General features: G+C 46.8%; 1 protein-coding gene and 1 long non-coding RNA gene across 3 annotated transcripts in view; one reads left to right on the forward strand and one right to left on the reverse strand.

Annotated features, from left to right (window-relative positions):
* PTGR1 (prostaglandin reductase 1) overlaps window positions 1-21,352 on the forward strand; it is a 213,155-nt gene that overhangs the window by 189,724 nt on the left and 2,079 nt on the right. For both annotated transcript variants that reach the window (XM_081894674.1, XM_081894673.1), the window contains exons 2-9: window positions 2,463-2,578; window positions 3,464-3,509; window positions 4,869-4,928; window positions 7,240-7,407; window positions 8,355-8,472; window positions 12,732-12,887; window positions 15,487-15,592; window positions 21,198-21,316. In XM_081894674.1, the coding sequence (XP_081750800.1) occupies window positions 2,473-2,578; window positions 3,464-3,509; window positions 4,869-4,928; window positions 7,240-7,407; window positions 8,355-8,472; window positions 12,732-12,887; window positions 15,487-15,592; window positions 21,198-21,316 (879 nt within the window). In that variant the 5' untranslated portion in view covers window positions 2,463-2,472. The remainder of the gene's footprint in view (window positions 1-2,462; window positions 2,579-3,463; window positions 3,510-4,868; window positions 4,929-7,239; window positions 7,408-8,354; window positions 8,473-12,731; window positions 12,888-15,486; window positions 15,593-21,197; window positions 21,317-21,352) is intronic.
* LOC309360410 lies at window positions 13,789-15,478 on the reverse strand. The gene is made up of 3 exons (XR_014164116.1): window positions 15,351-15,478; window positions 14,416-14,980; window positions 13,789-14,377 (listed from the first exon to the last, which is right to left on the reverse strand). It is a non-coding gene; the product is annotated as an uncharacterized lncRNA (long non-coding RNA).

The raw sequence follows: 21,352 nt of genomic DNA on the forward strand, positions 1-21,352 counted from the left end.
CGCACGAGACTAGGGCCCTGCAGGACTTGATCTCCTTCTACAGGGCCTGTAAGACAGAGCTGTTCTGCCTGGCCTTCAATTTGAATTGGCCTGATCCTCTATTGCCTTTTCCCTTTTGTCTTCTATGAAGAAACCCTTTCTGGGACCCCACATTTAAATTCTTCCTTGGTCTCCTTGCTGGCCCTAGTAGGACCAACATGGCCAGTTAGCTCTGGTGATCATTTGATGTCTACTGACTGGGTTTTGTCCATCCCCCCGACCCCTGAATTTTTGAATTCTGTTGATATTGATGCTGCATTTTATGTTCTATTTTATGCTGCTTTTAAGTCGCATTTTAATCAATGTTTTATATTTGCTGTTAGCCGCCCTGAGCCTGGTTTTTAAACTGGGAAGGGCGAGGTATAAATAAAGTATTATTATTATTATTATTATTATTATTATTATTATTAGGGTTCCCATACATCCAGGAAAACCTAGACATTCTCCTCTTTTGGGGGGGCCCTAACATGCACATACGGGTAGATTTTTTTCAATTCAACAGAAATGTTGGGGGGCACACATATGCTTGGGAGGGCGCTGTGCCCCAGAAGCAGTAGCAGCACAGCAGAGCAAGGCCTTTGCAGCGAATATTAGGAGCTGGGGTCCTGCCTCTGCTCTGGATGATCTGCATGCTGCTGCCAGCCCAAGCTAGGGAAAGAGGCATACAGGCATTGCTGTGGCAGCCCCACGTGCCTCTTTCCCTGACTCGGGCTGGCAGTGGCTTGGGCTGCTCTTTTTTGCTCTTCAATATATGGCAACCCTAGGGACGCGGGTGGCGCTGTGGGTTAAACCACAAAGCCTAGGACTTGCCAATCAGAAGGTCGGCAGTTCGAATCCCCGCAACGGGGTGAGCTCCCGTTGCTCGGTCCCTGCTCCTGCCAACCTAGCAGTTCGAAAGCACGTCAAAGTGCAAGTAGATAAATAGGTACCGCTCCGGTGAGAAGGTAAACACCGTTTCCGTGGGCTGCTCTGGTTCACCAGAAGCGGCTTAGTCATTTTGGCCACATGACCCGGAAGCTGTACGCCGGCTCCCTTGGCCAATAAAGTGAAATGAGTGCCGCAACCCCAGAGTCGGTCACGACTGGACCTAATGTCACGACTGGACCTTTACCTTTTTATATGGTAACCCTACTTCCATTTCTACAATTCTATGATTGTATGATAATTATTGCTATATCACTGGTCTAGTCCAGAGATGGGGAACTTGTGGTCTTCTAGATGTTGGATTTTCACCACCCGGGGAACCTGTGGTCCTCCAGATGTTGGATTTTCACCATCCCTGTCCATTGGTCATTCTGGCTCTAGGACTCATGGGACTGCCAGCAACATCTGGAAGACCAGATTCCCCACCTCTGGCCGAAACTAATCTACCACATCTTGTTGCAGTTTCCCACAAGTTTCCATATGCTAACGTTTAGGGTGTGTCAGCAGCTTTGTTAATAATACAAAAGAAAACTTGCGAAAGGTAATGTTCCCGTTCAGGAGCGAATCGCTAGGAGAAGGCATGAAGATTGTGTTGATCATTCACAGTGAAATGCCCTTTCACACAGAGAGAGTGGTGGTTTCATAACTGCTCCGGTTACAAAGCAATCTCCTTGCAGTACAACAGAAGAAAAGGGCAGAGAGAGATTGACAAATCATTGTGTGCAAACCTACCCTTTAGTTACACATCTCAGTGCCTTGTTTAAATCTTTAAAAGGGAGTGACTTGGATGGAGAAGAGGGGCTGTCTAAGGAGACTTTAAGCAGGTATATAAAACAAAATCTAGTGGCAGTGATTGGAAACCAAGGTTATATTCACATGACAATTTGTCTCAAATTTCCTGACTTTTCTCTAACTTCTACATTGCATCTGGCCCTTTCACATGATGTAAAAATCTGCTTTCAGAAATATAGCAAAATCTAGAGCAAGGATTAGTGCTTGTTTCTGCGCTGTTGCTTCAACCGACACAGAAAGGAGTGCTAACTTTGTTCCAGATTCTGCTATATTTCTGGAATTGGATTTCACATCATGTGAAAGCTGAAGTATAATGTGGAAATTAACCGTTAGGGAAATATTGGGGAAACGGACTAATCTGCCATTTCAATGACCATACAGCAGGATTCAATACAGTGCCACCCGTGTCCCTATACAGCTGATAGGCATGATGAAATCTGAAAGATGCAATGCTTTCATCCAAAGGAAAGAAGAGAGCAGGTTGCAAGAAAATAATGTTAGTTGGGGTATCCTGCAATTGCAAGGAGGATACCCACCAGCCTGTTGTTCAGGGAGCTGATTAAGAAAATAAATCACAGAAATTTGTTCTCAGTTTTAATGTGGGGCTGGGGAGACCTTTGCTTCAGCAATCGAAGAGTGTGGAGACCAGCACACAGGCAATTCCTCTAATGGTTTATAACCTTGTATAATCTTATTTGATCACTCAGCACGTGAAAGATGGTGCGTGCGAAGATTTGGATCTTGAAGAAGCACTTTGAGGGATTTCCTAAGCACAGTGATTTTGAACTGAAAGAGGTGGAACTGCCGGCACTGAAGGATGGAGGTAAGAGGGATTTTTGCCTTCGTACTCATAAAGTTTTATGTGAATAAACTGAAGGGGTGAATCCAGTGACTCGTTGTTTTGGCCCATCAGAACATGAATCTCAAAAGGATGCATGTGGAACATTTGCTAAGAAGAAATGATTTTCATTGCATTTGATTCCAAGGAAGGTGGAGCAAGCTTGTATTCTGCTGCTCCAGAGATTAGGACAGGTCAAGAGTTGTTGGATAATGGAATGAACTGTCTCAGAAGGTGGTAGACTCATTCACTGGATATTTTTAAACAGAGGTTGGATAGGGACAGTGGTGTAGCTTGGGTTGACAGTGCCCAGGGCCACATAGAGCGGGTGGAAGGGAGGGAAATGGATGGAGTACACATGCACATTCAACGCCTAATGACATCCACGTCACCCAGGAGTTTGCAGCTGCAGAGACAGGGAAAGAAGAGTCATTGTCTGGAGAGGTCACTTCCTGGTTTGCATGGAAAAGCAACGGTGTACAGTGACAGACAACGGTGTGCAGCTATATTCAGGCAGCACCGGGTGTTGAAATTTTGTGCCCCTAATCATTTTGCAAACGGGGCAATCGCCCCTGTGCTCCCCATTCTACACCACTGGATAGGGTTTCTTTCGTTGTGATTCCTGCATTGAAGAGGGTTGGACTAGATGACCGCTTGGTCCCCTTCCAACTCTACGATTCGAACTTAGTAAGACTTACTACTGAGTAAACATGTCTTGGATCCCAGCCTGAAGCCTTTCAAATGCCCCAACCCTATCTGGTTCACCCTTCCCATGGTGACTATTTTTTAAGGAATTTAAGAGGCTAAGATTGTCTCCAATCTATGGTCAAGTTTGTTCATTAATCTACTTTTGCATATTCTGTATTTCAGAGGTGCTGCTTGAAACTGTGTTCCTCAGTCTTGACCCATATATGAGGTATTGTTCTTTTTGTTGGACTTACCCATTGAAGTATAACCCTGAAATTGCAGTACAGCTTGGCTATACCTCTTGCCTAGATTTCCCTACTAAATGTTAACTCTGGGCCAGTTTGGATGCAAGACGAAACCATAGTTTCACATTATGTGAAGTAGCCCACAGCAAACCTTAGGCTCTCGCACGCTCCTTTGTCGCTGTGGCCATCAAGAAGAGTTCAGAATCTTTCACTTCGGTTTTGAAAGTTTGCAAAACTTGTTGTGTTGCCCAAAACTCCAACAAGATGTAGCTATGTGGTCCTAGCTATAGTTAGTGGAACCAAGCCAACTCCAAACCATAGCTAACAAATTTGGCTCGTTTCCACTAAGCATACATAATAAATAACTACAGACAAGGTTTCAGGCATTGCGGCAAACCACAGTTATTCGAAAGTGAAAGTTTCTAATTTCTTAATGGCCGTGAGGAAAGAGGAAACGGAGAGTGTGAGCGCAAGAATAGCTGAATTTGTGGTTGAGCATTGTGTTGGAGCGCAGCTTTTGTCTTCCCTTGAGAGCTTATTCTGTAGCAGAGTTTTAACAGTAAATTGGTGTAAGCTTCCAGAGGATGTCTGTCACCACAGCCTACGACTTTAGGATTTGAAATCCCTGTACGGAATTCTCCTATGAGCAATTTGTCATTAAAAATACAAGATAAGGTAAAAATATACTTTCAAATGCTGAGACCATTTGAACCTACTTCACTATATTATGACATGTTTTTGAAGAACGTCAACAGGCAATTTTATGAAATTTCAAACACTGTAGAGAAAGTTCCTCGTGAAAAATTACAGACTGACCGCCCATTGTTAACAGCTTATTCTGTCCCCTGTGTGGTCTTGATCACCCATGCATTATATTGCCATTAGTATTTCGTTTCTGTTGCTTTTGCCATAAGTAGGGTTGTTAATCTTACCAATTCTTACGAGTGCCTTTAATAGCAACTTCTCTCTGCAAATGCTGGTAGTTTAGAATGTTTATATGCAGACTGTGTAAAATTCATCTATGAGTTGTTCTGTAGTTCTACTCTCCAGGTGGTTGTTGACTGCACAGGAGCAGGCCAGGCCATTGCTCTGGTCAGTTGGCAAACTCCGAGCTATACACTATAATGAAAACATTGACTTGGATAGCATGCCTCTTCTTGCACGCTCTTGTGTTTTGAAGTGGTCGTGGTTATCAAAAGTTTGTAAAGGCAAAAAACAAGAAGCATAGTAAAAGGCTGGTTCTGGGTTCGAATCCCAATTGTCAGTGCAAATTGCTCCCATTCCTGCAAAGGCATTCTCTGACAAGCCTGTCTTGTTGGTGTGTTTTGTTTTGTTCTCTACAGACCATACAGCAGGATTCATCTGAAGGAAGGGGACACAATGTTAGGATCCCAAGTTGCAAAGTAAGATCCTCCATCAAACTCTCTCTCTCTCTGTGTTTGTGAAAAGATTTTGCTGATGTTGCCAGCTGTGTTGCTGCTGCTATCATTGAGTCTTAGTTAATATAAAGTAGTTCTAGCATATCTGTTGCACTTTGCAAATGTAAAAAAATGTTTAAAAATGTTTAAAAAAAAGTTAAAAAAAAGAGCCAGTGTGGTGTAGTGGTTAAGAGCGATAGACTCGCAATCTGGGGAACCGGGTTCGCTTCCCCGCTCCTCCACATGCAGCTGCTGGGTGACCTTGGGCTAGTCACACTTCTCTGAAGTCTCTCAGCCCCACTCACCTCACAGGGTGTTTGTTGTGGGGGAGGAAGGGAAAGGAGAATGTTAGCTGCTTTGAGACTCCTTCGGGTAGTGATAAAGCGGGATATCAAATCCAAACTCTTCTTCTTCTTAAGGTGGAGTTCTTTAAACAAGCATGCATGCGCGTGAGAGAGGGAGAGAAACAGACTGGAAACAGAATTAAGATTTCAGGGAACACATTATATTTTAGCAGTGCTTTTTTCTGTGGGGGGGGACACAGGCGGACACATACCCCTAAACATACTGTGAATCTTTGTACTTTAGTCCATTTACTGTATTTCTTTTCCCCGATTTGAAGTATAAAATGGTGATTTTCTTGAGTCAAAATGAGAGTACCCCTAAACATTTTTTTAGAAAAAAGCACTGTGTTTTAGTAGGTTTGTGGTGATTGATATTAGAAACATAGGCAGCTTCCTGACTTAAACCAATGATTCCTGTTTCTCAGTACAGTCCACACCCATTAGTGGCAGCTCCCCAGAGCTTCAGACAGTGTTTCTCAGTCATAGATGGGGATGGGAGGATTTGAAGCCAGGCATAGCTATAGTGCTGAGCTATAGTGTCAGGAGCCCTGTCTGTATTGTATGTGACTTCCCCTAAAGAATTTTGGGAAGAGGTGTAGCCTTATTTGAGTTCACCGACTGGGTCTGCGTTGCTCCGGGACAGGAGGAAGGAAGTCAAATGACACTGAGGTTGGTTCAAAAAAGAGTTTATTCTGCTCTCCGGATAGCAGAAGGCACTTGTGTGATCAAGTCCACAGCAAGGCCAAAGAAATGACAAGTTCCATGCAGTATATATATCCTCCAGGCACCCTCTCCCTCCTTCCCATATAAATCCAACCATGTCAGCCTATGTACGCAGGTTGACATCACATATGTTCTTGCTCTGGTATTCTTAACCATAAAAGGGAATTCCTTCCTGTACCTCTGACCATAAAAGGATCTTCCTCTTCCTACTCTTATCTGGGAGGAAGAGGTCATCATCTCCAAGAACACACTTCTGGTGTTGTTCCCGGACTTACCGTATTTTTCGCCCTATAGGATGCACTTTTCCCCCTCCAAAAATGAAGGGGAAATGTGTGTGCATCCTATGGGGCGAATGCAGGCTTTTGCTGAAGCCTGGAGAGCAAGAGGGGTCGGTGCGCACCAACCCCTCTCGCTCTCCAGGCTTCGCGGACCTCTCCGCAAGCAGCAGGAGCCAGCGCTGGGCTCCCACGGCTTGCAGAGAGCTGCCTGTTTGGGGACTGGGGTCGGGGGAAGCTTTCCCCCCCTTTATTTCCCCCCCCCAAAAAAACTAGGTGCGCCTTATGGGACGGTGCATCCTATAGTGCAAAAAATACGGTAGGTCTGTGTGTCTTTTGTGGTCAGGACATGAGATAAGGCACTGACGTGTCTTCTCTGTTCTACTGGTACAGTACAAGGTCATCCCTGACGTCACAAACTGATAAAGGAGAGAGCTGTGTTCTTGTCATGCATTTGCTCAACGGCTCAAGTTTATGCATTTTAGCTAAGGAAAAATAGGGATTTTGGTGCAGTTTAAAACTGCCTGCACAGTCAGTTTTGGGTTTGGGAAACCCATTCCTTCAGAGGAAGTGATGGTTAAACCTCTCCGGGAATTGTAGCTCTGTGGAGGGAAGAACTCTCAGCTAATAACCCTCCGCACTCTTAACTAACTACAGTTCCCACAATTCTTTGGCAGAAGGTGTGACTATGGTACGGCACTGCATTAAGCCTGTAGAGCAGATGGGGCACCCTTATCAATGGAACCTGTGTCCCATCTTTGGAGAGCATGCTGCCGATTCTATGCAAAAAAATCCTCTCCGGTACCTCTCTCTGCACAGTAAATCGTTGCAGCAGCTTGATACCTGTTTAGAAATAAATGACAAAATCTGCTTTCACTTTGCTATACGCAGAGCAGTTTTGCTGATGCAACTGTGCTTTTTCTTTCTTTTTTTTTTACATAAAAATAAATATAGAGTTCTGGAAAGCAAGTGCCCCACGTTCCCTGTGGGTTCCTTCGCCATAGCGAGAGCAGGCTGGACAACTCACTTCATCTCCACAAGCAAAGAGCTGTTTCCTATGCTACCTAACTGGCCGGAAAAACTGCCCCGATCTTTGGCTCTGGGAGCTATTGGCATGCCTGGGTAAGTAGCCTTGGAAGTGGCACAGAAGCTTTGGGGATGAGCTTCAAGTGTGTGGCTTTCACTCACTTTTGGGCACTGATGCATCGTGGCGCTTGTGCCACATGTGAGAAGGCTTAGACCTGGTTGTGTAGCCAGTTGTGTAGCTCTCCCCCCTCCAGATCCACAAAAGCCATCGAAAAGCATTGAAAGCACTCAATTAACGGAGGTTCTGCCCCCACGACCCAAGCCTGCCCCCCTAATGTCCCCTTTTTATGGATATACAGTGGTACCTCGGGTTAAGAACTTAATTCGTTCTGGAGGTCCGCTCTTAACCCGAAACTGTTCTTAACCTGAGGTACCACTTTAGCTAATGGGGCCTCCCGCTGCCGCCGCCACGTGATTTCTGTTCTCATCCTGAAGCAAAGTTCTTAACTATTTCTGGGTTAACAGAGTCTGTAACCTAATGCGTATGTAACCTGAAGCGTCTGTAACCTGAGGTACCACTGTATTTAAAGGTAAAGGGACCCCTGACCATTAGGTCCAGTCGTGGCCGACTCTGGGGTTGCGGCGCTCATATCGCTTTATTGGCTGAGGGAGCCGGCGTACAGCTTCCAGGGCATGTGGCCAGCATGACTAAGCTGCTTCTGGCAAACCAGAGCAGTGCATGGAAACGCCATTTACCTTCCCGCCAGAGTGGTACCTATTTATCTACTTGCACTTTGATGTGCTTTTGAACTGCTAGGTTGGCAGGAGCAGGGACTGAGCAATGGGAGCTGTCTGCACCGGGCGGGGGGGGGTATAGAGGGCAAAGGGAGCCCACCGAATGCCAGCCCACCACTCGCTGCTGCCAGAGTGGTACCAGCCTCGCAAAGCAGCTTGGGGAGGTTGGCGTGAGAAGGACGCCATGCTCCCTTCGACATCCTTGACAAGCTAACCTTTTCTCCCTCCCTCCCCTCTTTCCCTCCCAGGCTCACTGCCTACTTTGGCCTGCTTGAGATCTGTCAGATGAAACCTGGAGATACCGTCCTGATCAATGCTGCAGCTGGGGCTGTGGGGAGTGTGGCCGGGCAGATCGCGAAAATAAAGGTAAGTGGTTGTGGAAAAACAAGTTGGTATTATGGGCCCAGAGCAGAAAGGGCAGGGGGACTCGGAGGAAGTGTCCCAGGCAGTACATACCGCCTCTCCTGGTATGCCCTGCAGAGGACCTTAAGGTCCATGAATAATCATAGTTTGGAGGTCCCGGGCCCTAAGGAAGTCAGACTATCCACCAGGGCCAGGGCCTTCTCAGTGATGGCTCCGATCTGGTGGAATGCTCTGTCCCATTAGACCAGGGCCCTGCAGGATTTAACTTCCTTCCTCAGGGCCTGTAAGACAGAGCTATTTCGCCTGGCTTTCAATTTGGACTTAGCCTGATCTTTTATTCCCCTTCCTTCCCTCCCCTCCTCTTTTTATGAAGATTACCCGCTCTGGGATCCCACAGCTAATTCTCCCCTGGTCTCCTCGCTGGCCCAAACAGGACTAATTTAGCCAGCTAGCCCTGGTGATAATCTAATGTTTACTGGATGGATTTCCCCCCTAAATTGATTTTTGAATTCTGAATTTATTGTTATTCACGTTTTATACTGTATTTTATGCTATTTTTGGTTGCATCAATTTAAGTGTTTTAAATTTGTTCTTAGCCATCCTGAGCCCGGTTTTCTGAACCAGGAAGGGCAGGGTACAAATAAAAATTTATTATTAATTATTATTATTATTATTATTATTATTATTACATCTCTTCACCGCTTGATTTGATGAGGAATGGGACAAGAATGTACATGTGAGTGTGTGTGTGTGTGTGTGTGTGTGTGTGTGTGAGAGAGAGAGAGAGAGAGAGAGAGAGAGAGAGAGAGAGAGAGAGAGAAAGAAAGAAATTAGGACAAAACTACTGTGATCCATCCACCCTGAACCTTAAAAAAGGTGTGTGCACATTCCTTTCTTGCAAAGTAGAACAGTCTGAGAAGCATTTCTCTCTTTAATAATCATCCTGTGAATTATTCAGAATCCAGATGTGGAATCCAGGTGGAAATTGGGGCCTCCCTTTGTTAGGCCAGTTTGACAGTGGCTCTAAGTCTGTGCGTGTTAAGAAAAGTGAGATATCAGCTGGCGTAATGGTGCAAAGTCGTGGGCTTAGGTACACGTTAGCATCTTAGCGCATCTTAGCATCTTAGTGATGTCGCTTACCTGCACTGTGTTTCCAGTTGCGTTTTTCCTTTGGGGTTTGCACCAGAGAGGAGGCGGGGTGGGTGTGTCTTGACACAATGCGCCTCGCCGGGTTTCTCTGCGCCTGCAGCCCCCCACCCAATTCAGTGAAGCTGTCTTCTGTACGTGCGCGATGACAGCTTTCAGACATACACACCTTTGCTTAACCACGGCCTGTATTTTCAAATCGGAGGGAAGCTGGGTTTTTTTTAACAATAATTTTTATTAAGTTTTCCATTTAACAATCCAATCATATCACATTAATTATTCCAAATTATACCAATACATATAATAAAGTCCAAATCTTTTGCCAAATTATATTTTTTTGTTGGGGGTTCCCATGCTTCGAGTTCAGTAGGGTCCAATCATCTCATATTTCTGCTGCTTTTAGTGTTCCCCAGTCCCAGCTTTAAATCTTCCTGTTGTTTTCCTTTTTCTTCCTAATAGCCTCTGAGTTGTTTCCACAGGTGGGTTAAAGTAAGCAATATTATGCTTCTGTGTGAACTTTGTAAGGCTCTCCCTTTTTTTAAAGCTGGTAAGTCTTTTGTTTGTCATTAATCCTCACATGCTGATCCAAAGTCCTCCTCGGGTAGCAGACGCCATATTTCTCAGTTCCGATGAAATAAAATCTAGGCGTTTGCTCATAAAGTTGCTCATAAATCTGGGCGTTTGCTCATAAAGTTGCACCATAAATTAGTCTTTCCAGAATTGCCAAGTCGAACCTAGAATACAAACATGATAACAGAGTAATGGCTCGCCTCCCCCTATGACTGTTAATCTCGCAACATAGTCTGTCTCATAAATGCGGATCCTGATTAAAAACTGCGTCACAAGAGAGTCTTTTATTTTCTTTCCAGATATTTCAAAAAACAAAGGCTTTAGTTGATATTTTTATTTCCACACAGTTTATTTTCCAATCTCACTTGCTATAGGTCATATTAACGATTCATCTAGGAGGGGGGTTGTTAGGTAATATCGCAATAAGAAAATAAAAAGTCCCCCCCCCCTTTCCATTCCGTTTCAACATAGATGTTATTCTTTGATGTTATCTCCTTTCCAGTCCAATCCATCACTCTTAACTTCTCAGTGGCAGGCTTAATTAGCAGCTAACATACCCTTTTCTTGGCTTGAAGTATGTGCAATTAATCTTATATCCAATTTTTCATCTTAAGAAATGCAACTAGGGTCGAACTCGGAGACAGCGTCTGGGAGATTCAAGCTCGCTTGAGGGTTTTCCGTCCAGTGCCCTCACCCCCTCCTTTCGAACTTGGGGTTGATTTATGGGCAACTGCGGACGAGGCTGCATCTTTCTTACACCGGGAAGAAAAACGGGAGGCTGATTTACTTCCATATCAGCCCCTTAATTACCTCGTGTGAGCTGGAGAGATGGTATTGTCGGCCATCTTCCAAGGTGCCCCTAGCGGAGCCCCCCTGGAGGGAAGCTGGTTTGAGGGGAAACATGACAAAACTATAATAGTTTTCAAGAAACGGCGGGGGCTATGGATTTTGTCTGGCATCATGTGTGCTCGGCTGCCGTTAGGCCTGAGTAGATATTCCAGCAGGAGTCCTGGGTTGCCTCTGCCACAGTATTCACAGGCTGCCGAACCTTGCAGCTGCTCTGCACCCCCTGCCCGTCCCATCCAGATAAACTCCAATGGCACCAGGGTTGGGCTGGTAGCTTGGCATCTCTGCCCCACCATGCCAGCTTCTATGGGAGAAGTGTATTGGCATGCAATGTTCATTTTGCTCCGATGGCAGGAGAGGGTTTTTCTTTCTGCAGGCATGGTTGTCTTGAAGAGACAAAAGCGCTGGCGCTTTGGCTTCTGTCCCGGTGTCTCAAGATTCTTTAGTTTTTGTTAATCTCCTTTGGCCCTTTCGCTTGTTGTCACAAAGCTTGATGCTCTGCCCGTGTTGATGACGCAGAGTTCTTTATCGTGCATGGGCTCGTTCGGCTTGCGCAGTCAGGAGAATTAAGGACGCTGCAGCACTCCAGAGAGGAGCCTGGATGAGAAATGGCAGGAAGAAAGCTGTCAGTCCGGTTTCCTTTTGAGCGTGTAGCGTTGTGATGGTTTCCTGAATGGTGTGAAAAAGAAATGGGTTTTGAACATAGCTGTCAACTTGTAGATTTGAAAATAAGGGACCAGCAGCCTCAAAAATAAGGGATCAGCAGCCAAAATAAGGGATTTTAGTCAACCAGCTGAAATGCGAAGTTAAAAGGGACCAGATAATTTGGGAGAGCAGCGCCGGTTTTTAGCCCTTCATTTCCAGAGGTTGCTGCTCAAGACACCAGCTGATGAAACACTGCAGTTAAATAACTACAAGCAGCAACCACTTTTCGTGCAAAACGAAGTCCAAGTTACGAAGATGCTGCTGCAGTTCTGTATCTTTTCTCTTGTGCTCCATCTGCAGCTCTTAGTTCCATCAGGGAGGGCAGGAGGAAGAGGGGGGGGAATAGCACCCGAAGTAAACCCACAGATCAGACGATCTATGCTAGTCTACCACTCCAAATCTATGGGAGAAGTGCTTGCGATCCTTCCTCCGCTTTCCCCCTCTTTGGTTAGCCCTTGGAACACCTGCCCACGCCTCCGCCTCCTCTCTCTGAACTGCTTTCTCTATGGCTGCCCTCGCTCTCCTCTCAAGGCTCTTCAGCAATTCATAGGCCGTGCCAGGCTGCCCATCTCCTCTGGGTCCTTCAGCGGTGCAGCCGCAGTACGGCCTAGCGGGAGCGGCGGTGGGCAGAGGGGAGGCCCCAGGCAGAGACGCTTAGTTTGGCGGCTGCAAGGAGGACAGCGGCGCAAGGGCCCGAGGCTCCCGTCAGTCCCAGTGGGGAGGGGCTCCCAGGGGCTGAGGCTGGTGAGAGGAGGCTGAAGGGGGGCGGGCCGGGCAGCCAAGCAACACAGCTGGAGCCTCCCTCCTCCCTGGCTGGCAGGGAGGGAGGGAGAGGAGCTGCTTCCTTTGAAACCCGGGAAATTTAAGGGACATCATCAATAAGGGACAGCAGCAGGGAGTTTCCCGCCAAATAAAGGACGGTTGACAGCTATGGTTTTGAAATGGCACGAGCAGTGCGAGGAAGCATTATATAACTTATTTTCCTTATCCTGCAGGGTTGCAAAGTGGTTGGCTGTGCAGGTTCGGACAAGAAAGTGGCCTTCCTCAAAGAAATTGGCTATGATGAAGCCTTCAACTATAAGACGGTGGGGTCTCTGGAAGAGGCCCTGAAGAAAGCTTCGCCCGACGGCTACGACTGCTACTTTGACAACGTAAGCTCAAATGGAGTGCCAACTCTTGAAATGCGGAGGCCGTTTGCGCTGTTTGCTGGCACCTACGGCGTGTGCGCATGCACACTGGGGTGTGGAGGGTGAACAGAACCCACTGCCCCAGCCGTTGATGCCAATGTCGCCAGGTGGGCACGTGGGGCATGGAGGACTTGTGGAGCCCGTGGCGGAGCCCTTGCAGCTGGAGCCAAGCAGGGCTGTGCTGTGTCAGCTACTCACACAGGAATGAGCCCAGCTGGCCGGTGTGGCCCTTGGCGGTCTGTGGCGATCACACAGGGTCCTCGGACGTTTCACTGTCTATTGATCCCTGTGCCACCAATTTATTTTTCGCTGCCACCACCCAGGCCCTACCTGGTACAATACTGAGTCCAGTCAGGGTTAAATTGGAACACAAACATTTGCTTATTTATTGCAGTTTAACAAGTGTGTGGTTTCATAAAGGGTATCAGTCAATTACAAATATGAGGTGCCTATCCAGACCTATAACTTCCGCTACTTGATCTCTCTCTCACTAAACCACCTCTCAGATATTTACTTGTCTCCCTAGCCCCTAACTGTTCCTGACTCAGCTTATTTCGCTACACTAACTCAACTTCCCCACAGACTCTATCCCCATTCACTCCCACTCCACCCAGCTCCCAACAAACTCCTCCCTTCGGCCCTCCCAGAGCTGATTTTATAGTCCCTCTGACTCCATCCCCTGGGTTCTGACTGGGTAACCTGTTTAACTATTTCACCTCCAGCGCTCTCATATGTTAACATCACACGGTCGGGTCCCCCTGGCGCTGGCCGGGCGACCATTCAGCAAGGGGGCCGGGGATGCAGATGCGAGGCCACGTTCTGGGTCCCAGAGACCCCTAGCAAATAAGCAGGGCAGGACGTGCCTCCTGGGACCCCCGCACGCTCCACCCCTGATTGAAGGAAAGCTTTTTGGTATTGTTGGCTTGTTTGTGGTGGGACGCTGTTAAAAGCTTTTGGTCTAACCTCGCTAGAGCAAGGTTATGCAAGTGCACAGACTTCACTGTAGCAAGTGAACTGTAAAACATCCTTGGTGTTGGGCAAACAACAGCCTGAGGCTGTCCCAATGCGAAGAATTGTAGAGATGGAAAGGGGTCATTCTAGGGTCATCTAGTCCAACCTGCTCCAATCCAGGAATCTCAGCTAGATCATACATGTCAGGCGGGATAGGTGCTGAGCGAGCCACAGTGACTTACACACCTGCAGCAAGTTGGAGCTAAGATTTGTGTGCTGAACCAGAGAAGCCTACCTTGTAAAAACAAGCCTGCCTGGAATAACTTGAACACCTGCGTTGACTTGCCAGTTTGATCTTCCCAACGTATAACTGCAAGGGCCTGGTTCCTGACCTCCTCAATTTCCTGGAAATAAGAGATACTGCTTGCAGCAATTTTTTTCGGTTTGAAAACTTCGGCCCCATCTGCAGAATACGCTCAAAGCAGTATTGTACTACTTGGATACTGTCATTTGTAAAGGGCACCAAGAGTTTTTACCAGACCTCTAGAGGTACAATTCCTAAAATGGTTTAACAGGCAGTTCCTGTTTCTAGGGAGCTTTGGGAATTGTAGTTCCTCTTGTCCAGACTATAAACATACCTAGTTCCTTCAACCGTTCCTCTTAACAGTTGAATTCAAACAACGTTTTGAATTCCTTACAAACACGCACCACTAGATGGCACCAGAGAGAAAAGATTTTCTATACATTTTTTTTACATTGTGGTTCCCCCCACCTTTGTTTTAACAATTTAATTTCTGACTTATTTATAGAGTCGTCTCCGCCCCCCCCCCCCCCCCGTGTGTAGATCCACCCTTGGCTTGGTTTCCAGTACACAAAGCCACCTTCCTCCCCTTCTGGGTAGTTTTTCAATAGTAAAGAAAACTTTTAGAGTGTCCAAACTCCGAAGTTGATTTTATTTAAGCCGATATGCATGCAAAGTGCTTCAGGGGGGACCTGCCTCCCTTCACCAAAAAAATTAAAAGTGGCCAGCCTGCCTGAATGGAGAGAGAAAAGAGAAAGAGACTGTGGTCAAATCCACATGCACACCATGCATTTAATAATGCATGCTTGCACCAGTTTAGCAGGGACACGGGTGGCGCTGTGGGTTAAACCACAGAGCCTAGGACTTGCCGATCAGAAGGTCGGTGGTTTGAATCCCCGTGACGGGGTGAGCTCCTGTTGCTCGGTCCCTGCTCCTGCCAACCTAGCAGTTCGAAAGCACACCAAAGTACAAGTAGATAAATAGGTACCGCTCTGGCAGGAAGGTAAACGGCGTTTCTGTGCGCTGCTCTGGTTTGCCAGAAGTGACTTAGTCATGCTGGCCACATGACCCGGAAGCTGTACGCCGGCTCCCTTGGCCAATAAAGCGAGATGAGCGCTACAACCCCAGAGTCGGTTACGACTGGACCTAATGGTCAGGGGTCCCTTTACCTTTACCCTTTACCAGTTTAGCAGTCATGTGTTTTCCCCAAAGAATACTGGGAAATGTACAGAATGTGCTGGGAATTGTAGCAGAAACCCCTTAGTGTTTTTTTCAATGCATTGCATCATGTAACGGTCTTTATCTGAACAGGTCGGAGGCCAGTTTTCAACTGTTGCCCTGGCCCAGATGAAGAAATTTGGGAGAATTGCTGTGTGTGGCGCCATCTCCTTGTACAATGACACAGTGCCCCAAACAGGTAAAACGTTTATTTATAGCTTCTGGGGAGAAAGGGTCAGGGGCTGATAAAGGCACAAGTTTATAATGCTTATATATGTCACACTTGGCAATTTAATGGGGCTGTTCTTCAGGAATTCCATTGCCATGTTTAACAGGCAAAACAACTGCCAGAAGCTGCCAATGGAAGCTTTTAAGTAAAAGTTCAATAGCTCAGTTGGTAGAGCACTTAATCTTAATCTTAAAGTTGTGAGTTTGAGCCTCTCATTGGGCAAAAACATTTCTGCATTGCAGAAGGTTGGACTTGATGACCATTGCGGTCCTTTCCAACTTATTATTATTAGTATTGTTGTTGTTGAATTTATATACTGCCCTATACCCAGGGGTCTCAGCGGTTCACAGAATAAAATCAAGATATAAAATCACAAAATACATAATAAAAATAAAAACAACAACCTAATACAGACCCTTTTTTTAAAAAAAAGGGCATAGGATGTCAAACAGATCAACCAAAATGAACGTTTTTGCCTGTCACCTAAAGGTGTATAATGAAGGTGCCAGGCAAACTTCCCTGTGGAGAGCATTCCACAGACAGGGAGCCACTGTAGAGAAGGCCCCGTTCTCGGGTTGCCACCCTCTGGACCCCTCAAGGAGACGGCACACGAAGGAGGGCCTCAGAATATGATCTAAGGGTCCAGGTAGGTTCATATGGAAAGAGGCGGTCCTTGAGGTATTGAGGTCCTGAGCTGTTTAAGGCTTTATAGGTCATAACCAGCATTTTGAATTGGGCTCTACAAGAAGACAACACGCAGAAAGCTCTGGGATGCAATGGTTCAGTGGCATTGTCTGGGTTTGCCCTAAAACGTGAGTCAACGAAGGATGGCAATTCCGTTTTAAACGGTTAGTGCTTTGTTGTTTAGTCGTTTAGTCTTGTCCGACTCTTCGTGACCCCATGGACCAGAGCATTCCAGGCACTCCTGTCTTCCACTGGCTCATGCTGGTAGCTTTGAGAACACTGTCCAACCATCTCATCCTCTGTTGTGCCCACCATCTCGTCCTCTGTTGTGCCCTTCTCCTTGTGCCCGCCATCTTTCCCAACATCAGGGTCTTTTCCAGGGAGTCTTCTCTTCTCATGAGGTGGCCAAAGTATTGGAGCCTCAGCTTCTGGATCTGTCCTTCCAGTGAGCACTCAGGGCTGATTTCCTTAAGAATGGATAGGTTTGATCTTCTTGCAGTCCATGGGACTCTCAAGAGTCTCCTCCAGCACCATAATTCAAAAGCATCAATTCTTCGGCGATCAGCCTTCTTTATGGTCCAGCTCTCACTTCCATACATCACTACTGGGAAAACCATAGCTTTTACTATACGGACCTCTCTGGCTAATAATCAAACTCCATGAGAACTCAGCGGCCAGAGTGAGATTCACCCCGGAGGGTGATCTCACGAATTCAATTCCCATTAACAGAGGTGTTCGACAGGGTTGTATATTGGCTCCACTCCTGTTCAATTTGTTCATAAGTGACATGAGGACTCCCCTGATAGAGGCCCAAGAAAGGATTCATGCACCCCGCCTAGCACTTTATCGCTGCCCCTTGTTACTATATGCGGATGACGCAGTCATTCTTTCTTTTTCTAGAGTAGGTCTCAGGAGGGCCCTAAAATTTTTTGGATCATACTGTCACGCAAATTCCCTTACAATTAATTATGGAAAATCTAAGATCCGAAAGAGCCGGAAACTCCATAATTGGAGAATTGATGGGAGAATCATCGAACAAGTCTATAGATTCCAATATTTGGGAGTCTGGTTACAACATAACCTCAGATGGAAGGCCCATGTAGCCTATGTTACAAATAGAGCCAAATCTATCTCCTTGGCGATCGCTCTTATGTGATTGTAATTGTGGGGCACCGGAATCGTTGCATCACATAATTCTTGATTGTGCTTTTCACTTATCGGCCAGGAGCAAGTTTCTTGCTCAATATCTTAAGGGAATTGCCGATGATACGACTGAAGCCAAACTGAGATATCTATTAAATGATGATGTCCCCCTAAGATCACTCATGGTTGCCAGATTCTTGGTCAGCGTCCTATCCCTAAAGAAGAGAAACGGACTCCTGTGTGGCTCGGATAATCCCTTTAAACCATGATCTATGTTTAGGATGTAATTAGGTGATATCACCATTGATGTCTTCTATTAATTTATGAGCAGAGGGCGATGTTTATGCTACAAATTTGTTGTAATGTATGATGTTGGTCTTTTGTTTTTGTTTTGCCTTGGTTCTTGTCTGTTTTTTTGTAAGTTTTGGCGGTTTTAAAATTGGAGGTTCAAGTACATTATGGTGGTGTGACGGGCCAATGGCCGTAATAAAGATCAATCAATCAATCAATATACGGACCTTAGTTGGCAACGTGATGTCTCTGCTTTTTAAGATGCTGTCTAGGTTTGTCATTGCTTTTCTCCCAAGAAGCAGGCCTCTTTTAATTTCATGAGTGCTGTCACCATGTGCAGTGATCATGGAGCCCAGGAAAGTAAAATCTCTCACTGCCTCCAGTGAGAAATGGAAATGGAGGCAGTGAGAAATGGTTAGTGCAGGGGTCAGCAAACCTTTCAGGAGGGGGCTGGTCCACTGTCCCTCAGACCTTGTGGGGGGCCGGACCCACCTTCTCCTGAAAGGACTCCCCCTCTTCCAAAAGGACCCGCCACTCATGCCACCGCCGCCTCGTCTTCAGTAGCGTCGTCATTGTCCTCTGCCTTGGCCATGGGTCTGCGGAGCGCAGAGCCCATGCTGCTGCCCTGGGCGGCAGAAGCAGCCTCCCTGCCACCGCCGCTTCCTCCCTTTCGGCTCTTGGCCATACACGGCCGCCTCAGAGGGAAGGAAGGGCTGTCACCCAGAGGCGTCCGCGGCTTCGGATTGGCTGCAGGAGTTTCCTGCAGCCAATCCGAAGCCACGCCAGCGTTGTGGAAGTCAGTCCCCGCATGGCGAGGTGTCTGCACTGCGCTGGTTTAACGCGGGGACTGACCGAGCGGGCGGCAGGGTCCGCAGGCCGGATTTACGAGCCTGGTGGACCGCATCCGGCCCTTTGGCCATAGTTTGCCGACCCCTGGGTTAGTGTGTGGAAGCAACCTGACAGAAGCTCCTGCTCAAAAACAACAACAAAGGCTATAACGTTTGCTGGATCTTTTCAGGGACCTTTGTGTAGTAGCATTCAGTGTAGCTTGATAAGGCCATACAGGCAACATTTCTGAAATACCTATTTGAGGAGCCGAATAGTTTGACACCACAAGAGGTCCGTAGTGAGCTAGAAACCACTTGCTGCTACTGTAATCAACAAATTAGGCTAGTAGGACTACAAGACAGTTTTGTAAGGAGAAATATATGAAATATTGCAAAGAAGAGAGATGCTAGTTTTGAGAGTTAAATGTAATACTGGAAGTAAGAAATGTATATTAAGTGATTAGATTGGAAAATTGTCAGATGTGATTGGTGGAAGTAAAAAAAAAGGTGTAAGAAATGAAAGTATGTTTAAAATACTGTTGAAAATAAGTTGAAAAATTAATGAAAATTTATATATATATAAAAGAAACCACTTGCTGCTGCTTTGAAAATAATTTCAGCGTTTCCCCTTATCGTAGCAGCGCAGCTGAGCAATTGAAAGTCGGGCTTCTAGTTGGCGAGAGTTGGGTTAACTGGCTCCCCTCCCCACCAGTTTCCAAACACTCTTAGTCTTCTGAAGTCATTGGGACTGTTGGTACAAGTCAGCTCACCATTCCTCTTGCAAAGCACTTGGAAGCCGTAGCAAAATTTGCTAATCACTGGTTTGCGATTGGCATCCACGGTTACTCCTTTCAGCCGCTGGGATGTAATGAAAAAGAGTATCGGGCCTAGAAACCTCGGTTAAAAATCGCTGTGGGTTAAACCACAGAGCCTAGGACTTGCCAATCAGAAGGTTGGCGGTTCAAATCCCCGTGACGGGGTGAGCTCTTGTTGTTCAGTCCCTGCTCCTGCCAACCTAGCAGTTTGAAAGCACATCAAAGTCCAAGTAGATAAATAGGTACCACTCCAGCGGGAAGGTAAACAGCGTTTCCGTGCGCTGCTCTGGTTCGCCAGAAGCGGCTTAGTCATGCTGGCCACTTGACCCGGAAGCTGTCTGCGGACAAATGCCGGCTCCCTCGGCCAATAAAGCAAGATAGCACTGCAACCCCAGAGTCGGAGACTGGACCTAATGGTCAGGGGTCCCTTTACCTTTACCTAACTGTACAGTTTGGGCAGAATTAAGCAAGAGGCAGTGCTTCAGTGTCGCCTACCTCACAGGGCTGTTGGTAAGAATGACAAAGCAAAGAGTGCAGTTTTTTGTGGGCTTTTTAAAATTTATTTTAAAAAACAACAGTTCTGCTCTGAGCTTATTTTGACTGTTGGGGGGAGCTGTGCAACAGGATTATATGAAAGCTCTGCGGTCTTTGCTGGAATGGGAAGTTGCGGAACAATGGTTAACTAGGCTTTGCTCAAAGATGGCGTCTTTCCTCTTGGCAGTTCCAAGGTGACTGAGTTGCCTGACCTTCTGCTCCATCAGGTTCCTTTCCCCAACTTTTCCTCCAGCAGACAGGAAGAAGCACAGGGAAAACAGGGAGGAGGAAAGCAATTTGGTGATGAAAACAGTAAGAAGTGAGAGGGACCAAGAACGGCTATTCTATCTTAAACCCCTAGTGCAGAAGCACCTCTGGATTATGACGGGAAAGAACGGGGGGGGGGGGGACACAAGTTATCAGCTAGGAAAAGCCTGCATTAACTGTGCAGCTGAAATATTTGCTCAACTGGATTTGCAAAAAGATGGGGGGAAGACACTTGTTCGTATTGAAAAATACGCTTGATTTCCTTTTTTTGAAGAGAAATGAGCTTGCATGCTGCCTTGGTCTCCCAGGCAGTGATAGAAGCTTGCCATGAAAACTACAGGAATGTCTCCTTGCACCAAGTTAGCCATTAGCCTGTCTTGCTCAGTATTGTCAACCCTGATCGGTTGTGGCTCTGATGTTTCAGGCAGGGAAAATTGCCAGCCCTACCTGGAGATGCCAAGGGACACGGGTGGCACTGTGTATTAAACCACAGAGTCTAGGACTTGCCAATCAGAAAGTCAGTGGTTCGAATCCTTGCCACGGGGTGAGCTCCCGTTGCTCGGTCCCTGCTCCTGCCAACCTAGCAGTTAGAAAGCACGTCAAAGTGCAAGTAGATAAATAGGTACTGCTCCAGCGGGAAGGTAAACGGTGTTTCCATGCGCTGCTCTGGTTCGCCAGAAGCGGCTTAGTCATGCTGGCCACATGACCTGGAAGCTGTACGCCAGCTCCCTCGGCCAGTAAAGCGAGAGGAGTGCTGCAACCCCAGAGTTGGCCACGACTGGACCTAATGGTTAGGGGTCCCCTTTACCTGGAGACGCCAGGCATTGACCCCGCAAGATAACTCCACCACTGAGCCATGACTAGTATTTGCACCCTGCACTGAGTTTGAGGGGTTGGAATAAATGATGTCCGATGTCCCTTCCAACTGTGCAATTCTAACATGAAGCTAAAACTGGTGCAAACTGCCTGTAGCGTGCAAATTTCACTAACCCTTTCCCTTCGTCTCTCTTCCAGGACCTTACATGCAGCTTATGATGATCCTAAAAGAGCTGCGCATGGAAGGGTTCGTCGTCCAGCGCTGGGCAGACAGGAGAGAGGAAGGTATGACGGCACTGTTGAAATGGGTCACAGAGGTAAGTTTGTTCTGTGTTGTTTTTGGACCTTAGAAT

The sequence above is a fragment of the Podarcis melisellensis genome (assembly GCF_964234715.1).
Source record: "Podarcis melisellensis genome assembly, chromosome: 17".
Lineage (NCBI taxonomy): Eukaryota > Metazoa > Chordata > Lepidosauria > Squamata > Lacertidae > Podarcis > Podarcis melisellensis.